This window comes from Scleropages formosus, chromosome 1 (assembly GCF_900964775.1).
Source record: "Scleropages formosus chromosome 1, fSclFor1.1, whole genome shotgun sequence".
In the NCBI taxonomy this organism is placed as follows: domain Eukaryota; kingdom Metazoa; phylum Chordata; class Actinopteri; order Osteoglossiformes; family Osteoglossidae; genus Scleropages; species Scleropages formosus.
This window is the reverse complement of record NC_041806.1, coordinates 32,962,383-32,982,026: the sequence shown is the minus strand read 5'-3', so window position 1 is coordinate 32,982,026 and position 19,644 is coordinate 32,962,383. Positions and strand designations below refer to the sequence as shown.

The 19,644-nt window shown below is 48.8% G+C and overlaps 1 protein-coding gene across 2 annotated transcripts; it reads left to right on the top strand.

The window, feature by feature from the left end:
• Window positions 1–150: 150 nt before the first annotated feature.
• Window positions 151–18,206, top strand: fzd3a (frizzled class receptor 3a). 2 transcript variants are annotated; one of them, XM_018735194.2, is made up of 7 exons: window positions 151–240; window positions 1,448–1,984; window positions 10,535–10,731; window positions 10,925–11,942; window positions 14,303–14,451; window positions 14,725–14,961; window positions 16,368–18,206. In XM_018735194.2, the coding sequence occupies exons 2-7, from the start codon at window positions 1,790–1,792 to the stop codon at window positions 16,585–16,587; spliced, it is 2,016 nt and encodes a 671-aa protein (XP_018590710.2). In that variant the 5' UTR covers window positions 151–240; window positions 1,448–1,789; the 3' UTR covers window positions 16,588–18,206. The 2 variants fall into 2 exon arrangements, with proteins under 2 accessions (XP_018590710.2, XP_018590711.2); XM_018735195.2 differs by lacking the exon at window positions 151–240 and adding an exon at window positions 385–552.
• The last annotated feature ends 1,438 nt before the right edge of the window (window positions 18,207–19,644 follow it).

Below are 19,644 nucleotides of genomic sequence, written 5' to 3'. Positions count from 1 at the left end.
AGTATGCACAAACAAAACGTGCGAAGTGCGGAACACTACTCGTGTGCACTGTGCTCTGGGTGAAAGCGCGCTCCCGGCGAGTGCGCGCGGCAGAGGGGAGCACAGGAACCTGCTGAGAGACTCTCTCTCTCTCTCTCTCACACACACACACACACACACACACACACACAGAGCTCATTGTCACTCGGTGGGCGGAAAGGCAGAGGAGAACGTCGCTCGTTGAGGTCCATCGCCTCCGGGGTGAAGTTTTGCTTCCTCACTTTCTTGTTTATTATTTATGGCCCTCAGCACGAGCTCATACACAGCGCGCGGAGGGTTCGTTCGCTCGTTGGGAAGCGCGCGGAGGCGCTGCGTCGCACGCGAGATCCGGCTCCCTTTTGTCTGCGCTCGAGCTGCGCGCGCCTCCGCGCGCGAGGAGAGCACACGCTCCGAAATGCGTTTTTTTAACTTAGAGCAAAGCGCGGTTCGCAGACGAGCTGTACGTGCGCGCGTTCGGTTCTTGCTCCGCACGTCCTGAATGCTTTTCCACAAATCACGGATATGCAGTTATTGGTAGGCGTTTTGTTAAGTTTTCTGTATTTTTCACGTTACGCTCTGTGCTTTTTTATTTTGTCTAGTTATACTCATAATATCATAATGAATGCATTTCAGATGGTGTGTGTGTGTGTTTTGTGATGGTCCTGTTTGACACACGATGATGCGCAGGTTCTCTCGGTTAATTGGACTGGAGCTGAAACACGAGATGAACGACTGCGATCACAGATGATCACAATGTATCCAGTTTCTCCTAAGCTAAAGCTGTGTGTGTGTGTGTGTGTGTTGTCAGCATGCAAAAGCCCAAAACTCTCTTATCTAACGGAGTCGTGTATAACCTATTTATTCTGATTTGCTTCTATCACATGTCCTGTCCTGCTTTATTTATTATGTATCAATATACTGTAAATATATACTCTGTAGAAGTGCTTTCATTCATAAGTGCACTGATAACTGATCACATTAAATTATTTATGTGATAAAGAAAGGCTCCCACATATTTAAACAGGTTCTTGCATCAATTACTGATTCCATGAATGCTTAATGTGGGACTAGTGTAAATTAATGCCCTTTTACTGTAAGTGGTCCCACTGCCTTTGGATTTTAGTGTGTAACTATGAATGTGAAATTGTTTTCCTTACTTCCTTACCGTTCTTGTGCAAAATTGCTGTGCTGGTACTTGTCTTTTCCAGCATTAATGTGTGGTAGTAAATGTGGTACTGTCCCGTTTGTTTGCGCTCTGTGTACCGCGCTCCACTTGTGCACAGCACAGCCATCCAACTTGGCCTGTTTTCTGCTACCGCTGTTGTGATGCGATAACATGGGTATGATTTATTATTTAGATGGGTGTTCTACTCAGGAAGATGCTTCCAAAAGGGACCTGTTGTAAGTCCTCTGTGTCATTGCTTTTCAGGTTGAGAGTCTCCTGTAGCTCCTTGCGCCCGTGTGAGGTCCTCCTGTTGGAAGGACTGCGGACCGGTCCGCCTGGACGGCACGCCAGTTTCGCTTTTTCGGCTTCTTCCCTTATTGGATGAGAAGCTCCCAGTTAGTGCTAGATGATGATGGCCATCCCACATGGAACAGGGTTGTGTTTTCAGAGGGAAGGACAGTACTGGCCCCAGTGATGAACCCACCGGGTTACCCGAGTGTGGTTGATTAGTGCGAGGGGGGGGAAAGTGCCTCACGTCCGCTCGACGTTCGTTGTTCTGGAACTGCCCTCACTTACCTGCCACGGCTGGACTGTCCACGTGGGGCCATGGAGACTCTCTGGGCCTTCCTGCATCTGTTCACGGCCTGTGCGGCCATCCATATGGACGCTGCCGAGAGTCACAGCGCGTTCACGTGTGAGCCCATCACGCTGCGCATGTGCCAGGACCTGCCCTACAATACCACCTTCATGCCCAACCTGTTGAACCACTACGACCAACAGACTGCCGCCCTCGCCATGGAGGTAACGTGTGCGCAGATACACTTAGTCCTGGAATCATGAACATGAAATACATTCAAATATGAAATACATTATCTGTTCTACTGGGGGGTGCGGTGGCGCAGTGGGTTGGACCGGGTCCTGCTCTCCGGTGGGTCTGGGGCTCGAGTCCCGCTTGGGGTGCCTTGCGATGGACTGGCGTCCCGTCCTGAGTGTGTCCCCTCCCCCTCCAGCCTTACGCCCTGAGTTGCCAGGCTAGGCTCCTGTTCCCCGCGACCCCGTATGGGACAAGCGGTTCTGAAAGTGTGTGTGTGTGTGTGTGTTTGTTCTACTGCTAGTAGCAGTTTTGTAGCATCTTTAAAAAGTGCCAGATGATTTTGTCACACGGTCTGAGTGTGTGGCTCTGTGAGCACAAGACTAAAGAAGTATTAATTCACTTTTTTCAAGCTTTTCCGGGTGAGTATGTCATTTATGTTTATCATGCTGCTTTGAGTGTAGTTACTCCATTAGTTCTTCTAGTCTGGTTTACACCATGTGTTTAACCATTTGCTCTAATTCATTCGGCTCACGCTTTTCTCCTTACAATTTTAAACTGCTTAGACTTATTTACCCATATATACAGCTGGGTAATTTGACTGGAGCATTTTAAGGTAAGTAACTTACTCAAGGGTACTGCAGCCGGAGGTGGGATTTGAACCTGCGACCTTTGGATCCCCATGTATTCCCCTTACCCGCACTTACCGACAGCTCGTGGGCTCACGGTGCGGTATTCCGCAGTGAGATGGAGGTGAAGACGCTTCAGCAGCCACCGCCCGCTCCAGAACACCCGTGTTGTGGCACCTTGTGGGTATGACGGGTTCCTCTCTTGTGGAGACAGTTTAAATCCAAGGCTGGGTGGTCCTGCTTCGAACATTTCCCATTTTCATTCCAAACACATGATCCGTTTGAAGAAAGTCCCAAGTGCAGAAATGAAAGGTTTAGGTGCCGTGTTGGCATTTGTTTTGGAAACACGAGCAAAACTGCTCTCTTTTCTCACAATATGATAATATTTGAAGGGGTTTGAAGGTCTGCCTGTGACACAGCGCCCGGGTGGTTATCTGCAGCCTGCAACGTGATACAGTAATTCCTTTTACTTTTCTTTTTCAACCAGCTTTCCAGAATGCTGGGTTTTCAAGTCTAAGGTTTCACAATTACAAAAACATTATGCTGTTTTAAGCAGAATTAAGTTTTAATTTCATGTGAGACCCCTTTAGTAATAAATTATTCATAGATGATAATTAACTGCATTAATAAATCACAAATGCACGGTGTGTGTGTGCGCATTTTCAACATTTTTAAAATATTTTTTTGAACGTCGGAAGCTTTCATTATTGCTTTATTTAGCCCAATTGTCCGTAGAATGAGTTTTAAACTACCAGTTTGACAGGATGCACGTTATGTATCACCTCTGTCCTTGTGTTTCAATGTTAATTGTTTCCAGAAACATGTGATTTGTTGTCTGGATGAACCAGACTGATTATTATTATTATTACGCAGTTAAACGCATGTGCTGTGCTACTAAAACTAGGAATGAAAATGCAACAGTGGAAAACATGGCTCTAAATGTCGCCATTGAAATCACAAACTGCACTATTTCATAGATGTTCTGCTCGGTAAGACTTGCGGCCAGAGTCCAGCCTCCCTCCATTTAGAGCTCAGTAGACGCAGACAAAGATATCTTTGTTTTGGAGTTAAATTATGAGACCTTCCTTTATCTTTTCTGGTCATTTTGTTTTGCTTTGTGTGACAGTGTGTGTCTCTCACTTTAGGCTTTGTGTTTTATTGGAGGATGGTCTGCGGCAGTTTGTTTTCCACAAAGAGAGGGGAAAAAAGCCCAAGCTAATTAAACGGTAACAACGTGATATGTAAGCCATTCTGGTGGATGAGCAACACTTTGCTTTCATGTTCTCATTTGAATGAGAAGCAGCCCTGTTTGGTGTTCACCATAATGGTGATGAATCCAAGCCATTTGGCCATTCTGGCCTCCCATGCTGGAAAGATCTGACAGACTGGGAGCCAAGCAGATGGGACTCTGTTGTTTATCCTGTCCTGCGTTTGTAAAATCAAGACATTTTTACTTTTGGTTTTATGTTTCGAACCGTATAGGGGATAAAGAATGGCTCTGATGTAGTCATTCATCCATACGTTGGTTTGTTCCCATAAAAATAAACAACAAACCATTATCTTCTGGATGGATGTATCCCGGCAGAGTCTGCCGCTTAATTTGACATTTATTTTTGCAATTACGGAACAGGCCTTCAGGCTCAACCCTTGGTAAGCTTTGAGCCTTTTCCGCAAGACAGGGTTCCCCGTTTTCGAAGCTCGCCGCAGGAATTGGGACTGTGCTCGTCGCGGTGGGAAATCTGTCATTCGCGGAATGGAAGATGCGCTCGAGCTGGGCGTGGGAGTCTCTGTGATGTAACCGTGACAGCTGCCCGCGGTATTTCCAGGGACACGTGCGGAGACCAGGGCCTGCTAATCGAGCTCGGCTCCCACGAGGTTATCGGAGTGCAGGGAACCGCTTCTGGCGCTCAGGGAACGCATGCGGCGGGACCACGCGGTCACTGCTGAGAGAAGGAGCACTGTGGCAATCCCAGTTCACGGCCAACAGGAAAAAAAACTGACCGGCTTTTGGAGTCCGTGCTGGGAGTGTCTTCGTGCACCTGGATGGAATCGCGGAGATCTTGTTAATATCTGTGAAAATCTCTTTCTACAGCACGTATACTGCGATTTGACTATTCGCACCATCCCTGAGATAGCTGGAGAGACGAACTCGTTTCCCCAACCCCCTTCTTTTCCGCCTTTTTGTCCCTCTGGTCCTCGGTTGGTTGGGTGTGGGGGTCGCCGTGGAAACGGGCTTGGATTGCGCTGCAACAAAAGGACGCCGCCGCTGCCATCGGGAGGGGGGTCCTCCCGATGGCCTCTGACCCGCCAGGATGGGGGGGGAACCCTCCTTAAAATTGGACCGTTGCTCCAAAAGTAGTTGCCATGGTAGCTGTGGTCTAAATGCAAAGGATGAATGTGACTGGGAAGAGGAGGGGGAGTTAGAGATGGGGGCAGAGTGTGAGCCCAAAAAGGACAGGGCTTTAGGAAAAGCTGCTGATCCAGACTCAAGAGCGCATGGAAAAGCCGTGAGCGTGGCGGCCGGCTGTCTTTTCTTTCCTTTTCGGAAGGAACGGCCGGGGAGCAGAAGCACAGATCTGGAAATGAGTGTAACGTTGGCCCAGCCTCCCAATTCCCTACCAGCTACGTGCACCACCCGAATGGTGCACTGCTGGAGTGGTGGAGCGGCGGGTAGTCTTTACCCTCGATTCATGTAGCTGGAGTCTCATTTTTGCCACATCATTCAGTTTGTCCATGAGGAAGATTTTTGCTCATATTAAGGATCAGCCCTAAACCCTAAAAGAAGATTTAAAATAATTAAACTACACAGAAATAGCCCAAATCCTATTTAAATTTTGCCCCGGCTACAGCCTGATGGAAATGGTCGACGAGAGATCCGGCAGCAGCAGCAGCATTGGAAAAATAACTATTTTTAGTATGGTTTTTCATATTAGTTCGCCTTCTGAGAGCTCGGTGTGTGAATGCGAGCAAACTGCGTGTCTGGAGCCCATCAGCCCGAAGCACATCCACAAAGTCCGACTTTGGTGCACATTTGTGGTGTGTGGGTGGCAGAGATGGTGTGTTTTCCACTGATGTATGGATGAGTGGCCCAGTGTAAGTAGCGTATCTAGCAGTGTAAATCACCTTGGTGAATAAGGTGTGTGGGCTGGTAACATTACATAAAGTTCATTGGAAGCTGCTTTGGAGAAAAGCATCTACTAAGTGAATAAATGTAAATTTGTATTTGCAGCACGTGTGTCGTGTAAATTAGTAGGATGCGGGTAGGCGGCAGAAACCCTCGACCTCCAGACTTTGTGTGTCTAAAATAGCAATGATTGTATGATTTGTCATCAGGTTTTCAGCCCTCGACTATTGTACCTGCGCAAGTGTTTAAGGGACAGATAAATTAAGCGTTTCTTCAGCCGCACGGTCAAGTACGAAAACCAGCATCTTCGAATGCGACATGGGGTTAGTTGTGGCTTTTTATTGTAGTAATACTTGTGCTATTTACATTTACTCATTTAGCTGACTCTTTTCTCCAAAGTGAGTTACAGTGTTAATTATTTACCCTTTTATACAGCTGGGTCATTTTACTGGAGCAGTTTAGGGTAAGTACCTTGCCCAAGAGTACTGCAGCAAAACGTGGGATTCAAACCTACAACCTCCAGCTTTGAGAACTATACTACCAGCTGTCCACGGTTATTTAACTGTGTAACTTCTTTTTTCTAAGATGACTTATTTTTAGATGGATCAGATCATTGCTTTTCTCAGCACCTCTGCAACACGGGTCTCTTGGAACTCGAACCAGCAACCTTCAACTATCCTTAACAACAGCACCACTGCCAGTTAGGGCTATGGTACTGAGCACCGGAAAGCTTTTTGTTCTTTCTCCATGCCCCATATACAACTCATGTTACTGCAATGTTGGCCCCAGTTCAGGTGAGACTGACAGTGAGACTGGTGAGGTTTTGGATAGTCTCTCTAGGGGTAACACACTGAGGTATGAAGCTCCCCTAACCACCCTTAACAAGGTTCAAGATAGCTGAGAAAGTGATGAAGCTGATGCTTTTTGCACAGCTCATGATCACATGGGACATTGTTTACTATGTTTGCTCTTTCTTATGTTTATTCATTTAGCTGACATTTTTCTCCAAAAAGAATTTACAGTATTAATCTACCTACTATTTTTTACAGCTGGGTAATTTAGGGTAAGTACCTTGCTCAAGGGTACTACAGCCAGAGGTGAGATTCAAACCTGTGACCTTTGAGGACAAAGGCAGCAGCTCTAACCACTACACTACCAGCTGTCCTCAGGTTCTTAACCAGTTTAGTTTAAAAAAATAAAAAGAAAAAAGTGGATTTTTCCAGAACTTGAAATGCATGCGTTGAAAGGCTCTCCAGCTGAGACAAATATAGATAATTGTTATGTTATTATAGCTTTTGTCCAATAAACAGGAGCCCCGTGTTTCTTTAGCCTCATCGCTCACAGCTAAATGGGTTAGTGACATTGATTTTTTTTTTTTTTTTTTTTTTTTTTTTCTTCTGCCCGACGGTGGATAAGGAAGGTGGACGAAAGCGAATAACACTACAGCAGCCGTGCAGGAAGAAGGGGTCACCGAGTCTCTTTTTGGGAGATGTTCGGCTCCGTACCCGTGGGGCTCAGCGCTGCGATGAAGGCAGAGGACTGTAGGTGTATGCGCTCATCTTACTGTTTGTTTCGTGATCGGCCGATACGCCCCGGTTGTCGGAAGGTCTGTTGCGACTGCCGTGACCGCAAGAGATGCCGAAGCGAGCGTGCACGCGTGTTCGTGTCCAAGATGTTGTCCTGCCCCCGTTCTGCGTGCTGCTCTCTCCCACAGCGTAACGACCTTCCATCTTGAAAAGTTTGTTCGTATTTGTAACGGGATGCAAAAAGGCCAAATGGCAATCGAGGTGATGTTGACTCCTCGGGGGAACGCGAGAAGCAAAATGGAAATGTACGCAAGCGCTCAGTCCTGTTCCGAGTCGCTGTGTGGTGACACCCCCAAAACGAATGGATAAGCCCCGACGCTTGTTGCTTGTTCTGGCACATGTCGCATGGGTTTCGCTTTATCTTAAGGCGCTCGGAGGGTCCCCTCGTTTACTTGATACGCTTCTCCTCACGTTGTTCGCGTCAGCTTTCGTTTGACTTTTGGGCGAGGAGTTTTATGGATTTTGCCTCGTGTCGTGAAGCTCTGGCACTGTCGTAATCGTTTTATTCAGGATCTCTGCGTGCGTCATCAGCGTATGCGTGTAGCTGTGGAATAATGGAAAACGCGTGAAATCGGGCGATTTTTTTCGAACCTTCGCACACAAATCCGTAGGAATCGGCTGAAAGCGCACACTCCCGCAGCGCTCACGTTTCGGCCGTCACACACCATAGTGGTCCTCAAGGTGGTGTTCCTGTCGCGATGGATCGCTGAAATCTGCAGCGGGGAACTCGTCGCTGGCTCTGGGCATCATTCCTCCGTCCTTTTCGTCACGAAAGTGGAAAATCCCTGCCAAAATAAAAAAATCTGACGTTTCAAATGGATTGTATTTACAGAAGATCTTTGTATTTAGGCTCTTTGTGTCAAAGTCAGCAAGCCTAACATCCATTCTAATCCATTTCACGGACCTCTGTTTGCCAAGTTGGATTGAGCAGCGTGCTGGCACGGCAGAATAATCACACAAAACGGGTGTGTGTGTGTGTGTGTGTGTGTGTGTGTGTGTGTGTGTGTGGGCATAGGCATAGCATCATGTTAAGGTCTACAGCATGTTTATGTACATACGTACAAGTGGGAAGTAGAGGAACAAGAGAAGTGCCACCTATTGGGATGTCCTGCAGTCTAGCTCGCAGGGTTGGGATACGCGGTGGGACGGAGCCTTCGGGAGCACTGCTTTCGCTTCTCGAACCGTCCTCCAGGCACTCTGCTCAACTCTTCACGACGCCGAAATCATTGTTGCTGCAGACTTTGAGGAGTCCCTGCTGTGGGAATGGTCAGGTGGTAGAGAAGTGCTATTGATCTCTGATAATCTCCTACAAACCACCCGACGGCAGCTGTCCCCCAGTAGATCTCAGCATCTTTGTAGACGATGTTTTCTGCCGAGGGTGACGGTGTCGTTGGCTGTACCCTGCAATCGGCTTCTAGATTGAGCCCCAGAAGAATGGCCAGCGACTGCAGGAATTAGAGTCTGGGGGACTATGGAAATGTGTAGAACTTCGGCCTTTCCATCCCTTGGCCTCAACTAGATTGTGAAGAATGCAGAGACCATTGACTGGTTGGTCTTTCGCCCTGGGATTGGTCTTTCACTGAGTCTGTGTGGAAGCGGCATGGAGTCCTGTTTCCATGGCGCTGAGCCTGCATCCCATCACATTTCCTGCATTTGTGTACCAGTAGTAAACATTTTTTTGTTTCTCTGTAAAATGTGGTTGATGTCATCTCCTCCCCAGTAGGGTGAGCCTTTCTTGATCTCTGCGGTTCGAGCGTGTACTGCAAACGTCGTAGCGAAACGGCCTCAGACGTAACCCGCTCGCATCCCTGATGCTTTGAACGATTTTTAACGTGCCGTTAGGTGACAGCTCTCGGACATCCGTTTTACCATGGGGCATCTCGGTTCCCCCAAGCTGCACTTCCGAAGGGCGTTTATAGCGCTGCAAGTATATGAAGTATCGTAAGAAAGAAGAGACACGTACATTTCTTCATTTAGTCTCTTTTCTCCAAAGCGGCTTGCGTCATTAACCTGCTTACAATAATTTACACATTTCTAATTTATACAGCTGGGTAATTTTTATTAGCACAATTTGGGGTAAGTACCTTGCTCAAGGGTACTACAGCATTAGGTGGGATTTAAAGGTACCTTGTGCCCTCTGTGTATTTATGTGTGTCGCTGAGAAGCGCTGAGCCATTTCCTTCGGATGCCTCCTCAACGCTCATCTTAACTGTAACTGTTAGGCTTACCCCAGTAACCATGGTAAACGCTTCCGCACTGTTGTGTCAATGCAGAGCGCTGCTGATCGCCGCTCATCGCCAGTGTACTTGTCCCATGATGTTCCAGTGTAAATTCATAGCACCGTTTCACCTCAAAAAGAACCCTGGGTGCCCCTTGATTTGAGCGGGGGGGCTTCCATCCAAGACTGTCTCGCAGAGGGCGTGTTTGTCCCTCCCCTCCACCTTGGCTGCACAAAGGCAGGACCTCAGCAGGAAGTGAGTGTGTTGTCCCCACTCCTGGGTGGAGGCCCTTTGTTCCTGCCACCAGGGATTTGCATGTTAATGCCCTGCCTGGCAGCTGCTCCCTCTCCCGGCATGCCCCGAGCCGGAGTGCACCCCGGCCCCCTCCACGAGTCGCGTATCCCTCTGCCTCATACAAAGGCGTCCTCAGAGCTACCCCTGGGGGAGGGCATCTCATCGTGGGGTGTCAGGTTACCCTGTTTGCACAGCTCCTCCTCTTCATATTTCAGTGCCAGATTTGGAGGAGGGGGGATGGGGTACGTGGGGGTGGGGGTGGGGGTGGAGGATACCGTACGGTGTTGGAGAACAGGTTTGGGTGGAATAACATGCTTAGTTTTCCGTCAGCTGCTAATTGTGGTGCGTCGTCTTCAGAGAAGAGGACCTCATCATGAACGAGGCGTCGAGAAACACGGAGGAGTCAAAAGCGTTTGCCCGAAACTCCTCAAAAGCCATTTCCCTTGTGTTTAAAGGGAGGATTGATGAATTCATTATGAATTCGGTGATTGGCTGGGGGGTGGTGCTCTGTTCTTTGTGATTTTCAGCAATTCTGTCAGCCTCCCTCGCCACCTTGCTGCGAACAGGTGTCCTCTTACCGTGTGTAAGGTGATCAGCAGGGTGAGGTGCGGCTGCGGGACTCCGTCGCACGTGGTCTTTCCGAGGAGTTGTCTCCGACCCTCCGTCTCCTCTGTTTCCCTGCCGGCAGCCCTTCCACCCCATGGTGAACCTGGAGTGTTCACCCGAGCTGCGCCCCTTCCTGTGTGCCCTCTATGGCCCCGTGTGCACCGAGTATGGCCGCCTGACTCTGCCCTGCCGCCGCCTTTGCCAGCACGCGAAGCGCGACTGCTACAAGCTCATGGACATGTTTGGGGTCTCCTGGCCGGATGAGATGGACTGTAACAGGTAGCTATTCGCCTGCCTCAGCTCCTATGCAAAATGCCCTCCTGTTGGATGGGGGTAGAAGGGGGAGCTGAGAAACCCTGCTGATTTAATAATGTGATACAGTAACTACTAAGTGCGCTCACGGACGCTACGGAGCACGTAGATCGAAGAAGAGGCGATGGACGTTACCGAGATGTTGGTTCTGTCCCGACAGGTTCCCGGACTGCGACGAGCCGTACCCTCGTGCCGTGGACCTGCAGTCCAGCACCGACGGCACGGAAGACTCCCCTCTGGAAGTGCAGCGCGACTACGGTTTCTGGTGTCCCCGGGAGCTCAAGATTGAGCCCGAACTGAGCTACTCCTTCCTAGGGGTGCGGGACTGCTCCCCACCATGTCCCAACATGTACTTCCGCCACGATGAGCTCCGCTTCGCCCGTTACTTCATCGGCGTCGTCTCCATCGTCTGCCTGTCCGCCACACTCTTTACCTTCCTCACCTTCCTCATCGACGTCACCCGCTTCCGCTACCCCGAGCGACCCATCATCTTCTACGCCGTGTGCTACATGATGGTGTCCCTGGTGTTCTTCCTCGGCTTCCTGCTGGAGGACCGCGTGGCCTGCAACCCTGCGAGGCCTGGGCAGTACCGCGCCTCCACTGTCACTCAGGGCTCCCACAACAAGGCGTGCACGCTGCTCTTCATGGGCCTCTACTTCTTCACCATGGCGGGCAGCGTCTGGTGGGTCATCCTCACCATCACCTGGTTCCTGGCTGCCGTGCCCAAGTGGGGCAGTGAGGCCATCGAGAAGAAGGCGCTGCTGTTCCACGCCAGCGCCTGGGGTGTCCCCGGCGCGCTTACGGTGACGCTGATGGCCATGAACAAGATCGAGGGGGACAATGTCAGCGGTGTCTGCTTTGTGGGCCTCTACGACGTGATGGCGTTGCGCTGGTTTGTGTTGGCGCCGCTCTGTCTCGATGTGCTGGTAGGCGTGGCCTTGCTGCTGGCAGGCATCGTGGCGCTGAACCGTGTGCGCATGGAGATCCCACTGGAGAAGGAGAACCAGGACAAGCTGGTGAAGTTCATGATCCGGATCGGGGTCTTCTCCGTGCTCTACCTGGTGCCCCTTCTGGTGCTCATCGGCTGCTACTTCTACGAGCAGAGCTACCGGGCCGTGTGGGAGACCACATGGGTACAGGAGCGATGCCGCGAGTACCACATCCCCTGCCCCTACCAGGTACCGCCTTCCCCATCCCTATCTTCTTCAGCGCCCTCAACATTGTATGTATCATTGTATGTTTACCTGTTTTATGGGCAAATAATGATTACTACACACTTTGTGTCATATTCTTATAATAATTTGAAATATAGTATGTACTCTGCCACATTCCATTACTGTAGTAATTTGTATCAAATGCAGTGTGGTCATGTATGTCATTCATTTAACCCTTTTGTGCTGTTGCAGTTCTATATTTATAGGTGGCCCCCCGAAACTCGTGCTCGTATGGTTTAATTTTTAAGCACCAGTTTGGAGTGTGTGTGCGTGTGTGTGTGTTTCTAAGTAAAGGGAGCGGGGCTCTGTTGTAGCATCTGCAGAGGATCACACATTGTCATCCCTCGACTTCTGTCCTGGGGCTTGTTACTTCACGCTTCCCTGACTTCTTGGAGCAGAAGATCTGTTGCAGTGGAAGGATGGATTGGGAAAGGGGGCGTGTTTGATGCTGGTTGGCATAGTTACAAGCAGCTGCGATCATGAGCTACCTTGGGCAGGGTCTCTGCGCGCAGACCTGGTAGAGGCCGCCGAGAAGGTAAAGCAACAGGGCGTTCGCTCGCGAGCAAGCTCGGACAGAGCAAGGAGGAAGGAGTCGGTGAGCCGTGAAAGCCCGCGTTGTCGACTCAACGCTGGAGGATAAAGCGGCGCGATTGATTTTTATTTTGAGTCGCTTGACTGTAAACGAAAGTGGGGAAAATGTAGGTAGTTGTCCAAAGAAAACCAAGTTAAACAAAGGTGCTGTTTGAAGCTCCGAAGAGGCTCCTTTTCAGGGCTTCTGTGCCGGTGACTCTTGGTGACACATGAATGGAGAGACGCAAAGGAGACTGATGAACAGAGCCCGTACAGTCCTCGCGCCTCACGCTGGACTCTGTACATCGGGGTCTCAGTCAGACACGCCTGGCTCGGCTCCCCAAGTCCAGAACTGCCCCGTTCCTCAACGGGCCTCGTAGCGGGCTGGTGGACGTCCTTCGAATGTGCGCCGCAGGGCAGTGCGCTGCTCTACCTGTCTAGTCTCCTCCTCCTGTTAATGAGACGGCCTTTGTGATGCAGCCATCTCATTTGAGCTCCTGGGGATAAGCGGAGGATTTGAGGAGGAGTCTCGCTCCAGAATCAGGGCTCAGGGTAAATCCAGCGATTCTTTTCTCTGTAGTTCACTGTAATGAGCATCTGTCTCCCCAAGTCAGGGTAAACAGGAAGATGGAACATCTGCCTGCTTGGCCTCTGTGTGGAGTGGAAACCAAGCAGACCGAAGCGGAGGGGCTGGAACCGCACGCGGCGGGTCTGCGAGGGCAATCGTGCGGATGGGGTCGGCTTCCGGCGCCCGTACGCTCCGGCTGCGCCCAGCCGCTCGGCAGCGTGCCCGGGGCTCAGGTGCTCGGCCTTCAGGGAGCCTGACGGGAAGAGGAGGGCTGGGTTACGAGCTTGGCTCCACCGCAATGTGGGGGTGCTGGAGCGCGTTTCGCAGCCTTGTTCATCGCACACACACAAGCGCACGGCGAGGGGTCTCAAGGTCGCGCAAAGCGACGGCGAGCCGAAGGCAAAGCCGGAGAAGCCTCTCCGCTGAGGCTGGAGAGACGACGCTTGCCACGTATTCGCGGACGTGGTGTAAGGAAACGGGAGCCGACGCGCTCCTATCGCGTCGTCTGAAATACGGCGACACTTCGTTTGTGTTTCGTTGCAACGATCGGCTCGCTCGCACCACACGCACCATCACGCACCCGCGCGTCTGGGAGGTGCAGCGCGGACATAACAGCCCTGTTCCCAGTGCACGATCTTGGACCACTTTAATACAATATAATATAGTGTAATGTGGAGTATTTGTTGAGAGTGGTGTGAATTTCACAGGTATTCACAGTTTCTCTGAAGGCACCGTACGAAAAGCCAAATCAAATGGGTGGCACGGTGGTGCAGTGAGTAGCGCTCTTGCCTGGCAGGGGATGTAAGAGGACGTGGGTTCGATCCCTGCGTGGCCCGTGGGGAGTTTGCGCGATCTCTCCGTGTTTGTGCAGGTTTGCTCCGGGTGCTCTGGTTTCCTCCCGCAGTCCAAAGACTCATATTTCAAATGGACTGGTGACCCTAAATAGCTCATGGTGTGAGAGGGACTGTGTGTCGCTAACGTGTCGAGGAGGGACTCAATGCATCTAGTGCTGTCAGTGACCTTGGCTGAATAGGTGTGCGCCGAATACTACGTGATGTTCATCGTAAGTCGCTTTGGGGAAAAGCATCTGCTAAACGAATAAATGTAAATTGCGCTCTGCGCTACTCAGCGGTGCACAAACGGAACCCAACCGAAGATCCAAGTCGCAGTGCTTTTGGTTGGATAGGTGGAGCGGACGAGCCGACCGGAGCTGGTGGTCTTCCTCATGAAGTACCTGATGACGCTGGTGGTGGGCATCCCTTCTGTCTTCTGGGTGGGCAGCAAGAAGACCTGCTTTGAGTGGGCCGGCTTTTTCCGCGGTCACCGGCAGAAAGAGTGAGTTTCGGCCTCACGGTGATGGAACGCTTCCTCTTTCGCTCTCTTTCTCTCTCCTGTTTTTCACCAGCTGTTTACACACTCCTTACTGCAAGGCTCACATCCTTCACAAGTCCCAGAACTCGTGTTGTTATTCGCAGCACCGTTGTCACACGTTCTTACCGCATTGTGGTGATTTAAAAACGCAGTTTTTTTTTTCTTTTTCCCCATCCCCTCCTGCACTCTGTCATATGAACCGTCCCTTCCGTTACACCCCCCCTCCTCCTTATCCAGCGGAGCTGTCAACGAGAGCCGGCAGGTGCTGCAGGAGCCGGACTTTGCGCAGTCTCTGTTGCGGGACCCCAACACGCCCATCATCCGCAAGTCCCGCGGCACCTCCACGCAGGGCACCTCCACCCATGCTTCCTCCACTCACCTGGCTATGCTGGACGACCTGCCCAGCAGAGCCGGCAGCGTTCACAGCAAGATGAGCAGCTACCACGGCAGCCTGCACCGCTCGAGGGACGGCAGGTAGGATTCCTAGACAGGTTCACAGCAGCTTCATTGCTCCCCGACCTCTTAAATATCACCAGTAACTGTGACATATTGATGAACTGGCAAAATGTCTTAATGCTAGCTTATTTGTAATATTTAAACCTAAGTTTTTGCATGTAATTTTTTGCTTCTTGCTCCGCACACGTGGTTCTTGTTATCTGCAGTTCGGTATTTCGCCCATCAGGTGATTGTTATTGTTATCCTGTAGCCTTACAAGTGCTGCATCAGCTTTTCATGTATTCCATTCACAATTAATACCACTTATTGTTACTTGTTACATGGGGCCAGGAACACAATATTTGGTCTGGTGCAATACACTGAGACTGCATTTGAAAATTGCACCAAGGGGCTGTGTGAGAGAGGCTGGGAGATGCAATGCATTGTGGGAACCATGTACCCACGCTCTCCCAGTCTACAGTCTCACCCTTGTAATCACGCTTCCGTTCTCTTTTGCACCATCGTGCTTTAATTTTCTAGTTATTCATTTATTTAAATGTAACGTATAGCTTTCACGTCCCTTAAGCCAGTCCACACATTATTAGTGTATTTACTTCATGAAATCATTTTTTAAAAATTCATTATATACATGACCTTTCATGGAATTTCCACATAGGTTATTATCCTACAGCCTACTAAAGTTAGCAACTATAAAATATCAAATCTTTAATTTCTGCATTTATTTATAATTTATTAGAGAAAAAAATGTGAAATGAAGATGTTTTTTGCTCTTGCCTCTATTCCAAATGTAGACTAGAAAACTTGACATACAGAATGGTGAGGAGGCTTTTTACATAGAAGTCTGTTTGCGACCGCAACCGTGTGTGAGATTCAAAAAACGTTTCTTTATGACAGGAAGCATTATTTAGGTAATTTTGTGGGTGAACGTGGCATGGGCTTGGAATTGTAAATTTTCCCATTATGAGAAATAGCAGAACTATTATTTTAATTATTGGGTTGTTCAGAAAGCAGTCCATTTTCAGAAACAAATTGGGACCCGTTAACATTCTCTCAGCTCCTTGAGGGATGCAGGAGGTAGAAATCCACCTACTATTGTGCTCCACAGCTTCTCTTAAAAGTTCAAAGATGTAAACATCTGGTGATTAGAGAGTCATTGTGTGTTGGTCTCGAATACAAGCAGTTTCTGAATGGCATCCCTGCCATAAATTCCATCTTTGCAAAGCTTTCAGACATGGTTTTTGTTGAGAGTGAGCCACAGCGGTGATTTGATCGTAAAATCTGCTCCTAAGCTCAGTTCTCTCAGATAATTCTTGTTATGTGAGGGAAGCTTCTATATCTGTGCACTCAGGAACCCCGTGGAAGGGATCGTGGTTTATAAACAAGTAGTGAGCTGGTTGCTAACTCCCATTAACCTGTCCCATCAGGTATACCCCCTGCAGTTACCGTGCTGCGGAGGAACGTTTGCCCTATGGAAGCATGTCCCATCTCCCTCCCTTGGACCAGTCGCGGCACGGCAGCACCCAGCGCCTCGACAGTCAGTCCCGGCACAGCAGCGTGAGGGATCTGAGTAACGCACAGACCACACACATTACCCACGGCACCAGCATGAATCGTGTTATCGAGGAGGACGGGGCCAGTGCTTGAGCCCTGGGCCCCCTGAGGTAGGAGAGGTCTGCAATTTGACAGACAGCGCAGCTCATCCTACTGCCACTCCAGTGGGTGACGGAAGAAAGGTGGCAGCAGCTGCCCTGACAAATCAGGGATCCTCCACACTGACTTCTTCTGGGACTGGGACAAGCCACTGATTGCCGGTGGTCCACAAGTGACGTGTGTGCTTTGGTCAGCAGAGCTGCGGTAATCGAGACAAAGAAATCGGACGGGACTTTAAATGGCGAGGAGCAGGCGGAGATGCTCTCAACACTGCTTTCTGGGCTCCAGTCGGTATGGGAGGGGCTCCGGCTGTCCTGGGACTAGAACAGAATGCAGGATGTTCAGACGCAGCCCTACAGATGCCCTCTCTCATCAGCCACTGGCAAGAGATGTCTTACCACAGTAGACTAATGAACCAGAACAGGGACCAGTACCTACTTGGTGCTTTTATCACAGAAACATGTCTCTTTATTTTGCACTTCTGTCCCCAAAGGTTCCCCATTTACATTCAGATGGATTAATTATGTTCCCCCTGATCTCTGCTCTATTAAATGCCTGTTTGTCAATACAGCTGGAAAAGCACAGGCCTTCTGGCTGTAGGTCACATCAGCAGAGCCATGAAAGCAGGTAAACAGTCTTACTGACTCAAAAAGTGGTTTCACATTGGAGGGGAACATTGACTTTTTTTTTTTTTTTTTTTTTTTTTAAAAAAAAAAAAAATATTCTGCAGCAGTAAGAAACCCATTTTGTGAGCTGCATGTTAAGCCCAGGACCACTTCACTGGCCAGACAGTTACTCCTGCCTTTGCCCAGAAATGACAACGGGTCCGGGGCTCCAACAAGACACCTTGGGTATTACAACAGTTCAATTATTTTTACACTGGAGTACAGGTCCTTTTAAACAGTCACCTTAATTTCTGTGCTTAAATTAGCATTGCCTAGTGAACCAACACATACTGTGGTAAATCTTCCACTGATGCTGGAGTGATTCAGGTGTGTTTTCTTATTCAGGGACTAAAACATAACTGACCAGGTGTAGAAACATTGATGGAAAAGCGTTGAGCGGACAACTTGATTACGTGTTCATGTAATCGGTCACAATTCAGCATATCAGTGCTGCGAAAGAGAAGCACAATTTTCTCATCGGTGTTCGACGTGAGGATTCACCAAGTCGCATGTGGCTGACGGGTGAAACGTAAGCCCAGAAATGTGTGTACGCGTGCTTGTGTGTGTGCATAATTACAGCGTGCACTGTTACAGCAGTAGAATGTACAACTCTTACCTCCCAGTGAAACCCTCCTTTTTTCAGCACTGTAAATGGCAGCAAAGCCTTTTAGCTTTAGATGTAAGAAAGATTTTAACTTTTTTTTTTGTATTAGGTTCAAAGCTGCTGCTGCCCACCCACTGACCAGGCACGGCCTTGCAGTGAAGTTTTGGATCAGTTGCTGTGGGGGTGTTCGGAATCAGACCGATGAACTGTAAGGGTCTGTTACTCCTCTCACTGATGTTCTTAGCGTGTTGTCCATCATACTGAGTGACTGGTGTGGTCCATGGGTGTAACAGGCCTCTCTGGTCCTGTTCATACATCTTGTGAGCACAACTGATTGTAAAGCTGCCAGCTGCTCTGGATTCTTTAGAATATAGAAATATAAGTGAAATGCCAATGTCATTTCTTGTCAAATGTATAAATGTCAGCTTTAGATTTTTTTTGAGAATTTTGAATAAAAGCTTTTTTGTACAGACACATGCTGGAGGGAATAATCTGTAACGGGGTTATCAGTTATACTTTTCTGACAGCTTTCTGTACCACTTTCATGGCACTTAGTTTGAAACAGCCACAAAACATTACACGTGATTCCAACAGTTCCCCGTTTTATTGAAATAATACATCAAATTCCGGTAATATAATAATGGGTTTTTACACATGAGTGGTGTCCAGTCCCATACATTACTTATTGACCTTCCACTTTAAATATTTCTGTGCAAAAAGAGTCTACATCACCTGTAGTGGGTAATCCTCATTAAAGTCCCCAACATTTTCAAATAAGCCAATCAAATAATTAATAAAAGTAAAAAAAAAAAATTCCAGCCTTTAAATCTAATAAAAGTGAATACACCTATGACATGCAAAACTGTACATATTCTTACAAAGAAATCCTATAAACTTAATGTATGATATGAAATAGCAAATAAGATACAAGGCAGATAAAACTTCACCAAAATGCAAATGTGATTCACTTCTAACACGCTCCCGTTACAGCCCCAGGTGAAAGGCGCACCCCCCCCCCCCCCCCCCCCCCCCCCCAAAAGTTCTCATTCACAACGAATTCTTTAAGTACAATAACCTTTTCAGCACTTCTGCCTTTCGCCGTGCTGCTGGAGTCACAGGGAGTTACTGTGGACAGTTAGAGCTGTGCCACCGCTGCCCACTATCCAGCTGTTGCCGTTTTGCGTCATTTCACTCAGACGCACTCCCTGCGGTGTGACGACAATCATTGGTTTCCAACTGTCCTGAGTTTAGCACACAGGGCATCTGGAAAAATACCAAAACACCCGTACAAATGCTCTGCTGCACTCTCTCTACCTACCAAGGCTATCCTCTCCTCACAGCAAAATCTTGCAGGTACAAGCAATCAGGGTATTTAAACTTTATGAAAGTTGCTTTTACCTTTTTTCCCCTCTTTTTTTTGTAGAACAAACAAATTAGGAATAGGTGGTGAGAAACTGGATCAGTGTAGCGTTTAAACTCCTCTGCAGAATGAGTACAGGTTGTTAACATCCCGCTCTTCAGTGACATTGTGAAATTCCACCACAAAAGCAGGGAGTTAGAAATTAAACAATGAAGTGTTTACACATTTCCTGTTGTTGGCATCAGGTCTTTTCATAACCCTGCTGAAAAGAGTGTCATATTAAGTCATTTTTGAACAAATGACAGTTTTCAGCACGACTTCGAAAAATTGTTTTCAAATGGAAGAATCCGTCATTGGGCTGTTCAGCTAAACCGGCCTGTATTTGCTTTGCCCCCTTAGGCTGGCAGGAAGGAACAGAATTT